The sequence below is a fragment of the Tribolium castaneum genome, chromosome 10 (assembly GCF_031307605.1).
Source record: "Tribolium castaneum strain GA2 chromosome 10, icTriCast1.1, whole genome shotgun sequence".
NCBI lineage: Eukaryota > Metazoa > Arthropoda > Insecta > Coleoptera > Tenebrionidae > Tribolium > Tribolium castaneum.
In genome coordinates this window covers 3410473-3428673 of record NC_087403.1, presented here as the reverse complement: position 1 = coordinate 3428673, position 18201 = coordinate 3410473, and the positions used below count along the sequence as shown (strand labels likewise).

General features: G+C 34.4%; 1 protein-coding gene and 1 long non-coding RNA gene across 6 annotated transcripts in view; one reads left to right on the top strand and one right to left on the bottom strand.

Annotated features, from left to right (window-relative positions):
- Positions 1–5157: 5157 nt before the first annotated feature.
- Positions 5158–18201, top strand: part of Tc-re (major facilitator superfamily domain-containing protein 12-like) — a 22375-nt gene continuing 9331 nt past the window's right edge. Inside the window, exons 1-9 of one of the 3 annotated variants that reach the window (XM_064359191.1) lie at positions 5158–5419; positions 5862–6033; positions 7934–8017; positions 8362–8560; positions 8663–8774; positions 8822–9015; positions 9071–9266; positions 9312–9420; positions 9478–9573. In XM_064359191.1, the coding sequence (XP_064215261.1) occupies positions 5384–5419; positions 5862–6033; positions 7934–8017; positions 8362–8560; positions 8663–8774; positions 8822–9015; positions 9071–9266; positions 9312–9420; positions 9478–9573 (1198 nt within the window). In that variant the 5' untranslated portion in view covers positions 5158–5383. Of the gene's footprint in view, positions 5475–5861; positions 6034–7933; positions 8018–8361; positions 8561–8662; positions 8775–8821; positions 9016–9070; positions 9267–9311; positions 9421–9477; positions 9574–18201 lie in introns of all 3 variants that reach the window. The other 2 variants (XM_008195166.3, NM_001293618.1) reach the window with 2 other exon arrangements.
- On the bottom strand, positions 10364–12931 carry LOC135267227 (uncharacterized). Of its 3 annotated transcripts, none has more exons than XR_010335600.1 (5): positions 12917–12931; positions 11273–12776; positions 11147–11205; positions 10595–11093; positions 10364–10542 (listed from the first exon to the last, which is right to left on the bottom strand). It is a non-coding gene; the product is annotated as an uncharacterized LOC135267227 (long non-coding RNA). The 3 variants fall into 3 exon arrangements; XR_010335601.1 differs by having other exon boundaries at positions 11147–11417; positions 11484–12776; XR_010335599.1 differs by having other exon boundaries at positions 11147–12776.

Sequence of the window (18201 nt, the reverse complement as noted above, 5' to 3'; positions counted from 1 at the left end):
AATAAACTGATTTTTGACCTAATTTTAAAGTTTCAATAATTGAAATAATGACCAAGTTACCAATTTTTTAATTAGTTTATGTTTGTAATTACGTTACTAGCCCCAACAATTCATTTTATGGCTTTTTTGGCCATTTTGAGTGCAAAAATCCAAAAATTCTGGATTTGCTAATTAACTTTACAATAAAAAATACAAGCCCTCAGTACAAACAGTAATCTAAACATCGAATTATTGTTACTGTTACTAAATATTATTAGTTATTACATGTTGATCAAGCCCGATATAAAGTTTGAGTGGAACTAAACGCCAAGCAATCAAGCGCGTCACAAATAAATTATTGTACTCAGGTCCATAAATTTCCGAAATTTGAGTATATGTCGCCCACAAAACTGCAATCTTAATTACATCGCTCCAAAAGTTTTATTTTTCGCCTAATTTAAATTTATTAGTGATTAACACAATTTCATGCGACACCTACCTTTTACTGTTACGTTATGCTATTAGAAAACTGAAAGTAAAGTAAATGTTTAAAAAATTGTTTGCGTTTTTTGTGTACACGGGGAAATAATTCAATATTTATAAATTATAATCTTTTCCGGAAGGCAAACACACGCGTGTTTTTACTCAGCAGTGATTTTTGTCACTCTTAATTAGCGACATATTTTCTTTATTAATTCGGAGATTTGTTCAGTGTAACAATTTCTGAAATTGAGTGGAGGCAGATAAACAATAAACAAACCTTGGTAGTCACTCGATTGGACAATTAATTTACCACGAGACTAGCTATCAATATTTTTAATCGACTAACGAAAACATGAGTTACTGAAGTGGAACTTGAGAATAAATGGTGGATTTTTCTTGCTGTAGAAATTTCAGTAAATAGTAGATTGTCGTAGTTAGAATGACATTGATGTTTGTGACTGTTTTGGTAAAACAGAACAGACACGAGCATTGCCATAATGGTGTTCAGACCTTGAGAAACGAAAACATTGTTACAATAGTAATTTTCGAAAAAAATTTCTGCACAATTAAATATTGCTTCCCTGTCGTTTTATTATACAGGATGTGGGAAAAATAAGCACATTTCTCAGGCAGGTGCAAGGGCTTAAAGCCTGTCCAATAAAAGTGCTTTGTGAGGTTGTGTATCATTGCGTCGTGATGGTTTCCATAAGAGAAGGATTTGAATAATTTGATATAATTCGATTCTCATTCCCAACGGAAGTTTGCTTATAAAAGATGCAATAAGTTTGATCCAAATCGGTCACGTTTCAATTTGAGTCAATTGCAAAAAAGAACCGTTCGGAGTTGCTTGAAGCAACACTTTTCGGAAACAAAATTTTCGACGATAAAAGAACAAAACGCGTTGTGCCACCATGTGGGAAGTGAGCGACAAGTGTTGCTCAAATATTAAAATTTTATTACCGTGCGATTTCAATAGTAGTTCGTATAATTAAACCCAACACTAGCCTTGATATTTCAAATTTGCGACTGTAACACAATAATGTATGCAAACGATAAAGCGAAAAGGGAAGTCGATCTGAATAAAATCATGGTCCGATTTTCGATCATAAAATGGTGGCTACTATTTGCCGAGGCTTTTGGGTTCTCGGTGGTCTTCGGTCCATCATGTGACCGTGACAATTCTTACCTGATGGAACCTGGTTTACCTGTTCTTCGTGCAGGTAACAATAAAAAAAATCACTTAAGACGAGGAGATCTGGCCGTCTTTGTTCATCTCGAAGAGTGGTCTTTTCCGTCAGCGTCATGGTCGCTTTTTGTTGTATAATAGGGCCCCCGTTATATCTGCTATTTGAAAATGATAGGAATTTGCATGTACCGGAAACGTGAGTTGATGCCAGATCGCACTTTTAATCTGGAAAATAATGAGGCGGAAATTGGCTGAAATTATCGACATTAATGAAAGTTGCTCTATTTGTCTTTTTGGAATTTATATGATGACTAATGACACGTTCAAAATCGTGACCATTAGCGGCCTGAATGGGCGATATTAATTTTGGTAACATTGGCACATGGAGAAATTACCGGGGACCAGTTTTTTATTACGAAATCATTTTAGAGCATCTCCGTTAGGAAACTGCGCTTTAATTATACATTACTAACGCTTTACGATATTTAGTGTCATTTTGACTAATCTTAAGCGGTAATTAATTACACAATGCTCTAACATTATCTTCTGTGGGACCATATTTCATCAACATCTCTCTTACGCCATATATGGAACCATAAATACACGTTGTACAATATTTGAAGTGAGACAATCCAAAATTTCGCCTCACAGACGCGATAATCTTATGTACTCACTAATTTCACTCTTTCCCAATTTTTTAGACTTGCTGGATACAGTTACCTGAAAAAATCGGCACTTCGGCAATAAAATTATGAGAACAAAACCAGATTATTCCTACATTGTTGTTTAAGATGTCATAAACCTCATATGCGAACGTAGTAAAAGTCATTGTAACCGGTGCTAACGATAAACATATACAGAGTGTTTCCCTTACGGCGGCTCTATATTGTCTAATAAAAACCCTTCCGCGACCATAAATTCGCCGATTTGATGTGCGTCCATTGAAATTATTACAAAAATGCTCATTAAAACAGTCCACCAGTAACGTCATTAAAGTTTTTACAACGCAGAAGCATTTTAATATTGATAATAAAATAATCTGTGCAAAGGCTGCTTGGAAGGGACGTTTTATTGGAGATAAAAATTAATGGCATTGCCAGAAGTCGCTATATAGAGGTGTTAGATATAATAAAAACTCCCACGAGTGTCGCCTTTGTTTACAAATACCAATTGTTCCTAATAACTTAATTTCGAAAAAGTCAAAAAGTCGACACTAATTGTGGGAAGTAAATATAAAATTGAGTCATCTTTGCAGAATTTGGCGACGCCAAAGGGGAACATTGCCAAATTATCCAAAGGTGAAGATAACAGTAGGAAATTTTAATGCGTTATTTTGCGAAAGCGCAGGAAACTGAATTTAATTTCGGATTTCTAGGACAAGTCTCCCAAACGAGAATTTCGTCTGGCAGACTTGTAGGAGCCGCGCCATTAGAAAGTTAATTATTTGGTCGTCGCGCAATTGATTGGTCTTATTCCGTAGGTGTTGAAGATGGTAGGTGCTCGGATCTTGTGAAAGATAAACAAGTTTCCATTTTTACAAAACTTTACAAATATTTTGCTAAAGAACTTGTTTATTTATGTTAGTTTTAATGGTAGTGCGAAGATACGTCGGCTGATTCTTTTTGAAAGATTTTTGATTTGCATGGCTATAAATAGGTTTTTGCAATGTAATGAAGAGGTGTTGCTTTTTCAATATTTTATGTTTGTCGCTCACTTCATCTAGCTGTTGTGTCGCCGACGGCGTCCAATGAGAACACATCATTGCCGGACATAAAAGAAATGAACCAAGATCAGCGACCGCACAATCTTAGACAGGTGCTTTCTGTTTTCCAGTCTAACTACTGCCTTCGGTCATACTGAGATTGTATAACTAAGAAATCTGTTAAGTACAAGCGTATGTCGGTATGAGCGGGTACTGTAGTAGTACCAGCATTATCTAATCGTCACGCTTCTTGAACATTTACATCCAACTTTTCACTAATACTCTATTGGCATCTATAATTTGCCATAAATAACGAGATTATCGCATCTCGAGCTCCCTCGAGACGTATCAATCACAGGGTTGTTCTTTAATCTTTCGACGGTCGCCACTTGAACGCCTTATTTCACAAGGGTTCACTGTCTTGACGCATATTTTTAACCCTGATAAAATAAATATCGCCTCACGTCTCACACTATTTTTATCTTAACGCTTCACAAGTCATCAAGTGAGAAAAAACTAAGATCAAAACCGATTTTTACATGTCGAAATCCCGGGAATTTGCCATAAAACTATTCCGTTTTATTGATGATCGGATTACGATCCTCTCACGCCATATTTTATATTCTAATGGCCTGTTGCGTAATTTGGTCAAAATCAATTCACAGCGTAGGTGCGTTTGAAACCGTCAATTTCGGAAAATGCCAAAGTGCCGAAAGTTGTCCAGACAACGGGCAGACGAAATTTAAATCCGAGAATGAGATCGAGTTTTGGGTGTTGAAACTGGGACAATGCAACGGAATTTTCGATTACACGTAGGTAATTTTGTGAACGGTTCTAAGTTATTGTATAAATATGTAAATACAGCCCGGAGCCGATTGAACCTACTAATGATAATATTAGGTAATAGTTGATTGCCGGTTTAGAATAAAAGCAGTAAATAGTGCTTATGAAATAGGGATTTATCTTCGGTAATGTATTCTGAAGAAATCAAATTCTTTTAAATCAGTATCAACGCGAAACAGGTGTGCGATTGCAGTCATACAAACCTGTCCCAGCATAAAATTGGCACATTATGAAAAGTGATCAGGATCGCACCGATTTCAGCTAATTCAGCAAGGATTGTGTTGTGTTGTATGAATCGGCCGGCTCTCGACGTTGACATATAACATGCTTTACATTTATTTTTTGTTGAGACCGGTTCTACAACTGGTTCACTTTCGAGTTTTATTTTGCCCACTTATTAAGTACTTGTTTTGTGGTACTACAGCGGGATTAGTACGCATGCGTGCCTTTACGAATATGCTAAGTCGGATCTTGTTGATATTAAATGCTAAATGGTCAGGTAACTCAAGTTGTGCTTTTTTTAGCATGTTAATGTCTCATTATGACTTGGTGGTTGTTGCCAAACCAAAAAGTTAATGGCGTTGCAAATTTTTTCGATTTTTCACGCCCGCTTTCATATTTTTAATGAAACCTGCAATGTCGTTAAAGCTGAAATTAAGTAATGACTTAATGCTTAATGAATCGGTTTATCGAGACCGTAAAATGGAAGGTGAAATGTCAGAGTTACAACTCTGCGTTGGCTGCAAGTAGTGTTAGTGACAAATTATGTCACGTTCTAAAAACTTTAAAAGCTTACGGTACGACTGACACGACTGTACTACGCTGAATAAAAATATTATGCAATGTGTGTACACATAAGTGGCTAGTCCGGTTCTGCACTGAAATATACAAATAAAATATTTATTAGTTTCCTGGACTGGAATATGGTAGGCGTTTTTCATTCATGTCCAGCGCCAGCTGGCTAAAAATTTGACTATAACTTATGGTCACACATAAAATGCTCCTATTGTCAACTGTTTCGACTAAAAATGGGCATCTTTCGCAGGAAGTCTGACCCTTCTTAAGCGCATTATTAACCGTTAAACTATTACACTAATACGGTAAATTAATACGTTTCCAGCCCGAAGGGAAACTAATAGCAGCAGATTGTCATTTTTAATTAATACGGTTATCGGTGTTGCATTTCAAGCATGATGGCTGACGAAACCCTACAAGACTTTAGAAAGGTGCGTGCCAGTCTGGCAAAGAGAGTCGCACGAAGGGTTCGAACCCCATTTTCCGGTGAGTCAACAATTTATTATGCACTCCATATGACTAAAACTTATTTTTATTTTCTCATTACCCCTCGCAAAATCATTTATGTTGCATGTTGCCATTGTCCCGTAGGTGCGGCTCGACAACCGAGCCTACCACCACGATCTCCAACATTTGCATTTTTGGGTTTGTTAGTCCACATGCATCAAAATTCAAATCGACACTTATCGTTTCAACCTTGACGTAGATCGCCACCGCATTATTTCACTACTAAATTAGCATTAGCATTAGCCGAAAAGTGGAATTTGGCAAAAGTCACGTCCTCTCCCTATGCATCTTCGCACCTTTTGACTTTGTCACGTTTTCGGCCAAAGGTGCAGACTTCGTGATGAAATTTGGGTGTTCTTTTTTCAGCTCGATATGGCGAACCTGGACAGGAGATGCTATTGGGTACAAAAATTATGCTACGGAATGGGTCACGTTTATAATGATCTTTGTGCGGCTATGTGGTTTTCTTATACTCTATTTTATCTGCAAATTGTTTTACAAATGGAGTCGAAAACTGCCGGTATTCTCATAATGACAGGTGAGTTCGATGCTCACTCCTAATTGGTCCGACTCGATTAGTGACCGATTAAGAAATCGAAAAAAACCCGATTGAGGTGTACAAAGTGAAAACCGCAGACCTTGATTTTTACAGTTTTACATAAATGGACACATCGCATTATTTCCTACTTAATGTGATCAAGGTTTCGACATTTCAGATATCGATGATATCATAATGGACCACAGCGGAATAAAAGAAAGTTTTACGCTCACTGTGGAGCGACTAAAAGGTTCCCAAAATTACTGAATCACACAATGACCAGTCTTTACACTATTTTGTATTGTATTTAAACGCAACTGAGTAAATCTTTTTTTGACACATTGGAATTGTCTTTTATAGTAATAAACTAATAAATAGTAATTATCTTCTAAAAGGACATTCGCAACGTGGTTCGTTAAGTCTGATGCTCTTTCTTCATTGAATATGAAACTTTATTATGCGTTATGAAATGTTAATTTTTCTGAATAATTTGAATAAAATGTTAACGAGGCTTTCTAGAGATCTGAATTAGAATCTGCAGGAATTCTTTACGCATGAAAGTTGCTTTTTGGTCGTCATTGGGTAAAAGCTGGAAATGTGTTCTCTGGCTATTGTTGCAAAATTTTCCGAGTAATAAAAATAATAGCGTTATGCAAAATTTAGTTTAGCAAACAATGATCCTAGTTGCGGTAGTTTTATTGATTTAGTTACGTAAAATACTAGGGCACTTGTGTAATTACCATATGAATAGTAAATCGGTGGGCGAGCGATTTAAATAAATATGATTTAAATAAATAATAATTTTCTTTATGATGGATGGTGTCTACAACTTTCCGTTTAATGAAATCATAAAGAGAAGTAGCAAGGTTATCAAGTGAACACCTGCAAAATATTTATTAAAATATAACAAACCCGAATTAAGATTCAAGGATAATGTGAGTTGTATACATAAAGCTATTGCCTATTATTACAAATTCCTTTCGACGTAAACAATGCTAGATATCTACATTTAAATCGCGTAAACTCGTTATTTAAGTAAACAAATTGTTTCATTCAGTAGGTCTATAGTAGTTAAGTCGGAGTAGCGCTAAATAGCGATGTGATGTTCTACCACAACCTGATTTAAATGAGTTACTGACCATTCAATAAAGACGTAACTGTTTTCGTGCAGCTTAACCCACAATTTAAACAAACGCAACTATACACATTAACTGTCCTTAATAGTACAAAACGACATGAAGGAAATACTGTTTGTATAAGTTATGGTTGATCAATTACTGTTACATGTAGTAATCACCGTTACAAAATATTTTTTCGAAAGTGAATATTATTTAATTTTATTTTAATCAAATTAAAGAACAATTTCTTCACAATTGGTTAAACAAAGCCACGGTCGAGAGGACCGTTTTTAACTCGTTTTACCGCCAATTACCTAATGCTGAATACACAGAGAGTCAACACAATGATGTCAAAATTTAGTGGCCGTCTTCCGCGTTGTGACGTTTATTTATTTACGACTATTGCTGCACCTCATGCGGGCCTTTAAATTTTTAATAAGAGAACTTCGACTATAAACGAAAATGGCATAAAATAAAGTTTTCGGTGAAATTTATGTCGCTGTTGAAAAAAACCAGTTTTGAATAAAATAAATAAAAACCCGCAGAGTCACAAAAACCTGGGTTTAGAAATAAATAAATTTTCGTGTCAATGCTTTGTTTGTCTTGACGCTTGACGAAACGCTGGCGAAAAAATGATTTGCCACTCTCTGCCACGGACAATTACGCGGACATAAACCGCGAAAGCGCGATATTTCACTCGTCTTCTAATTTAAATTAATGAGTTTCTCGGTGGAAAAATGCTACAATTTGGAGTGACGTGACTAATCGCCGGTCTGTTTCAGGACAAGTCGTAGACGCGCTGGCTACTCCCGTAGTCGGCTATGCCGTAGACCGCACCGGTGCCCGCAGGGCGTGGCATTTAGCAGGTGCGTCAACATCACTGTGTATACTATAAGACAGTGGCGTTCGCCCGCACTCGCCCGCGGGCTGTTTTTCTAATATATGCACATACATTACGACAGTAAGAAAATTTTAATTTGTGTATCTATCATCTACGGATTATATGGAAATTTATGCAAGTCTCCGATTGACCCGCGGCGTGGTATCAAAAATTCGGCAGGGTTTTATTGCGTGTCTTATGGACGCATTAATTCAATTTAGTCGCCGAACTAATTGTTAAATGGGGAAATAAAAAATCCTATTGACACAACTACAAAAACCCGTCTGTCTATATTAGCATGTTATTTACATGTAAGCATTGTGTTTCCAGGAACATTAGCGGTGTCTGTTGGATTTTCTTTGATTTATTGTTTAAAACCGACTGCGCTTAACACATGGGTGCTTATCGACTACGGTTTTGTCATAAGCCTCTTCCAAATAGGCTGGGCCATAACCCAAATATCGCATTTGTCCATTATTCCGGAAATAGCGACCACTCACAGATACACTTCTGATTTGACGGCAATTAGGTAACATGAATCATTCATTCAAATCACCGTACATCACAGTCATGAATTAATTGATTAATTGCGAATTGCGTGAACTTGAATCATCAATAACCTTGTTTTTAGATACACAGCGACTGTTTGTTGCAGTATTTCCGTGTATTTAATCACTCTCATAGTTTTAAAAAACGATAATGACCCGAATAAAATCGGTCCTGACGATTTTTACAAGTTCAAGGTAAAAACGACTCATTTCCTTTCTGGAACCACCAAAAATCTTTTCAGGAAATAGCTTTGATTATAAGCTTAATAGGAATTTTCGCTTCGCTCATATTTTACTGTGGGGCACTTACGAAAGAGGAGAGTCGAAGCGACTATGATATAATCCCGGAAAGTGAATCAGATTCCAGTGGTTTGGTCACAAATGAAGAAGTCACGCATTTTTTGAAATCATCAATTATTTACAAGGTTTCGTTAATGTATAAGAGAGGATTATCAGTGTAATAAATTTCCAAGTTACCACTTTTCCATCAGGTATATGGCTTCAAGGCTATTCACGACGTTAACACTTATTTATATTCCATTGTATCTGGATGAAAAAGGAGCGAGATCGGAGGACACGGGGGATGGGATTAGGCAAACAATAGCCAGTGTTCCACTAGTCTGCTTCGTGGCTTCATTTATGACTTCTATCGCGCTCAAATTCAGGCTTAGGCGGTGCAGCGATAAGGTCTCGGGTCCCGTTTTTGGAAATTGCTACAAATTCGTTTTATAGGTAGTTTATTTGGTCGGGATTATATTGGCCCTAATTGGAAGCGTTTGGATAAAATTAGGGTTTTTGTTTCGATCGGATAGTCAATTATATGTAATTGCCTCACTAATAGGTAATGGTTGGATGTTGGATCATTATCATATCTGGAATAATCTTGATCTTGCTGCAGGTGTAAGTGGTTCTGCAACTATGGTATCCAGTTTATGTTTAACTGCAGAATTCGTTAAAGTCAATGGTTATGGCGGGGCTTCTGTCTATAGCACAGAGTAGATAGAGATAGCCGGTTCAAAAACCACCTCCACCTCCCTCTACTGCGCATGTGTGAAAATTGTGTCAGTCAGCCGCAGACGCAAGCGCGTAATCGCAGCTCGCTGGCCTGCGACCAGCTGGTCAGCCGGCCTGCGGCCGACTGACGCCATTTGTGATGATGCAAATATATTTATGTAGTATAATAATAATAATAATAATAATAATCGTCGCCATCTTGGAAGTTTGAAAGTCGGCGGCGGTCATTTTTGTTTAATGGTAAATTGGCGCCAAATTTAAATTATTTCAAAATTAATATTTGAAATTAGTCGGCCATGTTTGTTTGTTAAAAAAAATGGCGCCAAAATTTTAATTTATTTAAAAATTAATATTGGGTGTAATGTTGGTAGCGCCGATGTCGTCACAAATTCCGCCTAAATTCTCACGTTAGATGGCGCCACGGTCTGCAAACTTTTCGCTAGATGGCGCTGCCGTCAGCGCAGCCGTCAATCAAAGATGGCGCTGGCCTCCATTTTTTTTTTTTAAACACACCCCCCGCCCGTTTGCGAATATGCAACCAAGAAAACAAGTAGTAGTAGTAGTAGTAGCTTTTTGGGGTTGTGAAATTTTTGGTTTTTGGGGTTGTGAAATTTTGAATATATGATTTTTGAAATGTGCAATTTTGAATACATGAAGTATATATACAATACATGCTGTATTGAGTTAAGCAAAATATCAGAAAATCATCGCGCTTGTCACTAATAACTAATAAAGGAAAGTCATTATTTTATCGATAAGGAAAAAAAACCTAGTATATGTAGTTTTTTATTTTTGTAATGTTGTTTGCCTAACTTGTCTGTTGCGCACCAAGTTTATTTTGTTATTTGTTTAAAATATAATGCAAAAAAAGTTGTTGTTGTTGTTGTTCCTTCCATGGGGAGTCGAACCTCAGGTAGGTAGAGTGGATAGTGCTGTCTATTTTGGAAACCTGAAAAAAATCATAAATTAGTTTTTTAAATAGAGGTGAACATGACACTTACCAAAAAATTTTACATTAATCTTCGTGAACAATACGTTCGAAATTAAAAATGTGGGCATCATGTTCCTGATTTCCATTAGCTTGCTTACGTCCCATATAAATCAAATAAGATCCGAGTCCTTCCATTAGTGTCGTAATTATGGTATCATTCATAACTGCTGTTAGTCGTTTAGGTAAAAAAACTTTACCGACGTTGTCCAGATATGCTACCATCATAACCCCATGTTGTGTGTTTGCCTTGGTTAAATTGATGATTTTATATTTCTTGTTCACTTCCAAATCGTTGGCACTGACATATGTATCAGTATATTCACAGGCAGCAATTTTATTCAGATTTAATAGTTGATCAGCCATTACAGAATCCTTTGAAATTTAAATGCAAAAATACACAGCGGAGCACATACAACTTCTCACAAAGATAGTTTTAATAAAACTGGTGAAATGTGTAAAAAACGGAACTTTTATAATCAATTTTTGCGGTTAACAGATAACACGCTTTCCTAAAAAATAAAAATGAAATAAAATATGATTTAATACTAATTTTGTGGTTTACCTTATCGTAGGAATTTTGTGACGCACTTTTTGTTTGATAAAAATTTGATAAAAATTTTCCTAAAAAATTAAACACATTTTTAGCAATCAAATGTGGTAAACAAATTTAAAAAATTAAAGAATTTACCAAAAAAAGATTATTTATGTTGGTTTTAGAGAAGAATTCAGTAGTCTGAATCGGAAGAATTTGTGGATGAAGAACTTGTGCCGAAGTCAATATTTTCGATAAACTTACGATGCGTCTTTTTGGCACAACTTTTGTAGGTCTGAAGCTGAAATTAGATGTTTAAATTAGATGTTTAGAAAGAACGTTTTATTAAGTTGTAATATAAACTTACTGTAAACAAACACTGATGAATACACCAACTACACCAACTATCTTCTTCACGAGTATAATCTGTTAAATTTTCAACCAGGACTGCATTGTGTGTAATAATCTTTTTAAAAGATAATTTTTTCAATTGAATTAAGATGGGTTCTCGCGGACAATTAATGTTAAATATAGATAAAGTTTTAGGTCCCGCTTGTATGACACTCTTAGTAAACTCATCATATTCAAAGTAATTATTTTCATTAAAAAAGTACAGCTTTCCGTTTAAATATCTAAATGTCCTTGTTATTTTATTAGGAACACCTTCAAATAATTCGTTTGTTAAACCAGGAACATTATATCCAGAGATGCAACTAGATAATGTAATATATGTATTATCTCTGAGAAAAAGATAAATACCACCTGAGTAAGTTGTTATCGCTGCCGAAATTGGACTTGATATTTTAAATTCTTCGCTTATAGATTTCGGATAATTAGTTTTAAATCTAAAAGTAGATAATGAAAAAAATATAAACTTCAGCTTTTACAATAATTACTATATCATCTGTTGAGGGTTTATGATAAATTGTTGTAAATTCTTCAAAATCTTTTGGTAAAAAATGTTAACCGCCCAGTAATTAAGGTTTTGGATATGAATTTTTACCTATTTCAATTAAACAAATCCACTTTTTTTATAAAAGATGTATAAATGTGTTTTAACTATTAGAAATGTATATATTGTTTGTAAACTATTGGATATAAATTTTTTGGGGAAAATGATTGTAACGATAAATTAATAATCAAATACAACTGGATATTTATAAAATTTTTGATTCATAAATTTACAAGAAAAAAACGTTAGACAGGAAATAAGATCAGAAAAATAATCAGAATGAATATTATTTTTTATTATACATAAAACAAACTACATACTTAAACTAAAAAAGTCATACACCTAAATAAATTTTTAATTGCAGTTTTTAAGCCAAACCTAACGCTATGAACATCATAAAAAACGCTATGAACATCATAAAACGATCCAACATGTATGAGGTTTAATGTACCCATACCCAAATGTCAATTATACCCCGCTCCTCATCGGTGTCTATCGCGGCGGTCAAGCGCCCCACGGTAAAAATATCAAAATAACCTCCAAGGGATGGGGGCGGTTCCAGTCGCAGATAGATGTTAATAAGGGAAACCCACTCGAAGGTGCCCGCGGGAATTTGGGTGAGGAGGTGGTCCACCTCCTCTTCGGTTAACCCAGCGTGGTTAACAACCAAATCTGGGTTATAGTCCCCATAGTAACCTGCGGGATGTTCTGTAACAAAAGAAAGAGAAATTTAATAAATAGATTACATTAATTTATTAAGACTGATGATGAAGTGTTGTAATTAAATTTCAAACAATTGATTCGGAAAAAATTTAAAATAAAATAATGTAAAAATTATTTCTACTTACTAGACATGATGGTTGTGTTGACTGTTGATATTTCAATAAAAATTATTTCACACACTAAAAGTTGATCCCTTTATACTTTTTGTAATCTTAACTAGAGTGGAGAGGGCAGGTTAATGAAGTAGGAGAAGGAAACGAGATTAAAACTTTAAACGTTTATTTCGGTAAATTCTGAATTACATAATTATAAATAAACCGTACATTATTAAGACTACAGATACATATTTTAGTTTTTAAGTAATGATGCATACATAACGGAAGTTGTGGTTGCAATTTTGGACAAGAGTTTGCTTCCTCCAAATTGATGATCCTAGGGTAAAAGTCCTTTGAATCGAAAAATTGTCTTAAAAAATCCTCTTTAACGCTTCCTTTTACGTAAATAATATCGATAACATCATCGATAATATTTTCTTCTAGTATGTTATAAATATTTTCATAGTCGATATTTCCACTGTTGTAACGTAATAGATGATGATTTAATTCTAAATATTTCACTTGTTTTTTTACATCTGCACTTAGTTGACGAAACGGCACCGGTGATTTAAACAAATAGTGACCAGTTCGATGTCCATCAAATATTGTTAATTCTTTAACGATGAATTCAGGTATATAAAATCCTTGAACATCAATCACTACTACCTTCATGTTGAACACTTAAATCTAGACTGAAAAATTTGTTCACGATGAGCAGAATTTAAGATCTCCTTTAAAATATTTTTCATTTGATTAATTCTAAACTTAAACCTTTCTCTGTCTGCAGCGCATTGTATCCAATAGTTTCCTTTTCTAGCATCTTGATAAGCATATGACCAAACTATTAGATTATGTACTTCCGGAGCACTATCACTTATAGTAACACTTTTTTTCATCCTTATATCAGTTGTCTAATTATTCCTGTTAACGGATAGTACTGCATTATTCTATCATGAATGATAATACAATAAGCTCTTGTATCGGCTGGGAAATTATTATCGCTTTCAAATTCTAAGCTGATATCAATGGTGGAACTTCGAATTGCTTCGTTTTGCTTGGAACAGTCTAATACAAATATCGGTCTTTTTGTATAATCTGTATAGCTTAATATAGGTTCAGCACGATCTTTTCCATTAAATTCCTTATAAAAATCAACGTAAGCTTGATATGCTTCTAAATATTTATTTTTAGCAAATTGTAGTTTCCATGTTTCATATGGATAAACATTTGAATTCAACCATAAACGTACGCTTCTTACATCACAATGATCAAATAGAGTAACATCAGACTTTGGATTATTTTTTCGGTTTGTTTGAAAGCAAACGATAATAAATCTTGGTCTTTCTAATTGAGTAGATGTTTTAACTCTCCAGATGTCGTTATTAGTTTGTCGAACTGATGGAAGTTCATGAATTTCCCATTTTCTGAACGGTAACGATATAACACGATCTTTGTTGATCCCTTCTAATATAGTTAATTTAATTTCATCATTTGGGTAAACATGTTTTGCTTTTAATTCAATATTGTTAATCTTAAGTGTCGCTTTTCTCGTTCCGGTAGAAATGAAACAATTAGCATCGTTACGACTTCGTATTAATCGAAGTTTTTGATGACCGCTAACTATCCGATGATAATCAAATGGTAAATTTAACAGATAAGATAAAGGGATTCTAAATGAAAACGTATTATCAGTTTCATTAAATGTCTTCAGTTGTTGACTTTCTTGATCATTCCATCCAGCGAGAGTTAATGCTCTTACTTCATCTTTGCCATAACATAGAAAAGTTTTGATTGTAGATACTGTTCCGACTTCACGTACACTATCTAACTCAACATTATTCAATTCATAGCTTACATTCTCAAATAAATATGCTGCTGCATTATTAGTCAAGGTTACATTTCCACCGCCAGTTTCCGGTACCGGATCTGGTATGAACTCACCGTCCACTTGTATAAATGATTCAAAGAGAGAAATCCAAATATCTCTCTGATTAATTATAATTTCGATTTCATCATTGTTATCGAAAGATCTTACTTGCGGACTATATGTATGTTCTTCCTCTTTACTTATGCTGTCGTCTATTTCCGGTGAACTGTAAACCTGAAGTTTGCTGGCGGACATTATATCCTAACGATTTAAGAATCTGCACGCTCTGATGTGATAATGTCGACTGATGACAAGATACTGACTGATAATTTGATGGATTGTATGATTTTTTATATTGATTTTGAAACACTAAACCCATGTTTATGCTTCTTTTTTCAGAGCAAGACGAATATTGATTGTTTGACCGTTAAAATCTATAGGACAATGGTCTTGATCAACAATATCAATAGTTAGGTTAGGTATATTGGATCTATTAATGATAGGTAAATAAATAGGATTTAATGGTTCCACAAAAATCTGTTCGGCTGGACTAACACTTAAAGCAGTTTCATAAAGAGTATGAGATTCTTTGTTTTTGTAGAAAGAACCTCTTACAATATTACACTCGATACGTATTGTATTAACCTTAATTATGTTAACAGGTAAATCACTTTCATGTAATTGTCTTGCTTTAAGTTTCCTTTTAGAAAAACCTAACAATTTACCAATACTATCTTCGTGAGCGAAATTAATGTCGTAAATACTAAATATCTCACACTTTAATGTGTTTTCGTTAGCCTTCAATGAAAATGTATTCTGTTTTTGAGCATCAGTTGCAGATCGTCCACTAAGAATAATTTGTATATATTTTTCTATAGCAGCTATTTCATAAGCACCTTTCGGAAATGTTATCACTTTTTCTTCAGTAGTGTTCGGAGCAAAATAATAAAATTTATTTGTACCCTCTTCTATATTTGGTATATTATTGTTAGTATAAAAACCGATTAAAGCTATAGAATAATTCGAATTTTCTTCAAGGTCAATGGGTGGCTCATAGTGTTCAGACAGCGTACTTTCAACACCTGTTAGGGAGAATGTCTTATACATGACTGAATAAAATACATGATTATCTCATCTTTTATTATGTAAAAACATCAAACATAAATGTCCGCAATTATATGATAAAAATTGATAACGATCATGATTAAAGTAAATATTACAATTTCCTAAGTATCGTACTAATTCTAGAGGTGGCTTTAGATTTCCATAACTATCAAAATAATCAACCTGTTTATTTGTTTTTCTATAACAAACCCAATGAGTTCCGGATCCTTTTTTAGAGTCCAAATTAATGATAGCACATTCTGTCTTATCAGGTTTCATATGAATTAATTCATCTCTCATAAAAACGCCTTTAAATTTGGGTAGTTTTAATAATTTAGCATATCTTCTTAAATCATTATCAGTTAGTGCCCTATTAGGCAGTTTTATTGGTAGTTTTTTGGAAATTTACGTAAATACAATCCATAACCTCGTGGTTGCTTTCGAAGATATAAACCACTTCCCGCCTTCCCGATAGCGATATCTTCCAGTACTTTATTATGACGTTTATTCTCATCTAATTTCTGTTTCGCTGCTTTAGCATCATTTACAGCTTTAGTTATAGCAGCAGCACCTCCGCCCATAGCCCCTAAGGCACTAAGTCCTCCAAAAATTAATGGTAACAATGGTAAAAATCCTCCTGTTTTTATAGGTATAATACGAGGAATTTTTATACGCTTACGACCTCCAGATTTTCTAACTGCTATACGAGCAGCTGATAATGCAGATTTTATATTATCATATCCCTTATTTTCTAAATTTGATAAAAGAGCTTTATGAAAAGGTTGTTGTTTTTTCTGTGTCCTCTTTCTAGATTTCTTTGTCTTCCTTTTCGATTTTTTCCTTTGGATTCCCATACCTAATTTCCTTTTGACTTTCATTGCGTTAGTTACAAACCAGGCACTTGCTTTTTCACCAAATGAAGCGTCTTTAGACTTAACACGTGACCATGCACTATCTTCTAAAATTCGATCCGCTTGATGTCTATCTTTTAAATCGTTGGAATTAGCGTAAGCTATATCGTGCGTTTTACAAAAGCTGTCAAGCTTGTTTATTCCAGGATCACCTCGTTCTAACCGTTTCTTAAGTTTTGTACCAGGTCCGCAATATTGATATCCTGGTAAATGTAATTCAAAAGGTAATTTATTGATTGCAGTATTTAATAGTCCTTCCCCTTTGAAAGACAACATTTAACTGAACTTTTTTCCCTATATAAACCTTCTTATAAATGTTTTTAATTTAGTATGAAAATGAAAGTGTTAAAGCAAAAATTACAATTACCTATCATAAATCATGATTATAATAATGTTGATAATAAACATAAAATGTCTCATCGACATGGTACACTTTTACCCGAATCAATACGTTGTATAATTTGTGGACCTTCTGGTGGAGGAAAAACTAACATATTATTGTCTTTATTGTTTGATCCCAACGGATTGAAATTTGAAAACATATATATTTATTGTAAATCATTATATCAACCGAAGTATAAACTGCTTAGTGATGTGCTACAAAAAATTAAAGGAATGGAATATAACCAGTATGAACATAATGAAGAGTGCTAGAGCCAAAGATGCAAAAAATAACTCTATTTTTATATTTGATGATGTCATAATGTGTAATCAAGCTAAGATAAGGGATTACTTTTGCATGGGCCGGCATAAAAATATTGATAGTTTCTATCTCTGTCAAACATATACAAAAATACCGAAACATTTAATTCGAGATAATGCAAATTTATTGGTAATATTAAAACAAGATCTGTTAAATTTAAAACATGTATATGAAGATCATGTTGGTGCTGATATGAAATTCGAACAATTCTGTGAAATATGTCAGGAATGTTGGAAAAACCAATATGGTTTTTTGGTTATATGTAAAGATAATGAATTAAATAAGGGTCGATATAGAAAAGGGTTTGATCATTTTATTCAAGTGTAGAGTGATATCTATTTGAGAACGTTTCCAGACCGGTTAATATCAGTTTCACAGCGGTTAGTATCGGTGCGATATCGGTTAATACCGGTTCCAAAGCGGTTAGTATCGGTTAGATACCGGTTAGAGACCGGTTAATATCGGTCTCAGACCGGTTAGTATCGGTGTGATATTGGTTAATACCGGTTCCAGAGCGGTTATTATCGGATAGAGACCGGTTAATATCGGTTTCAGACCGGTTAATGTCTGTTAAAAAGCAGTTCCTGATCGGTTTGAGATCGGTTAATATCAGTTTGAGACCCGTTATAATAGCAGTCGAATAAGAAGTTATATAAACAATAATTCTGATTTGTTCGGTTAGTTTATAACATTAAGCGGTAATGATGGGTACCAAACCAGATCAAAACCT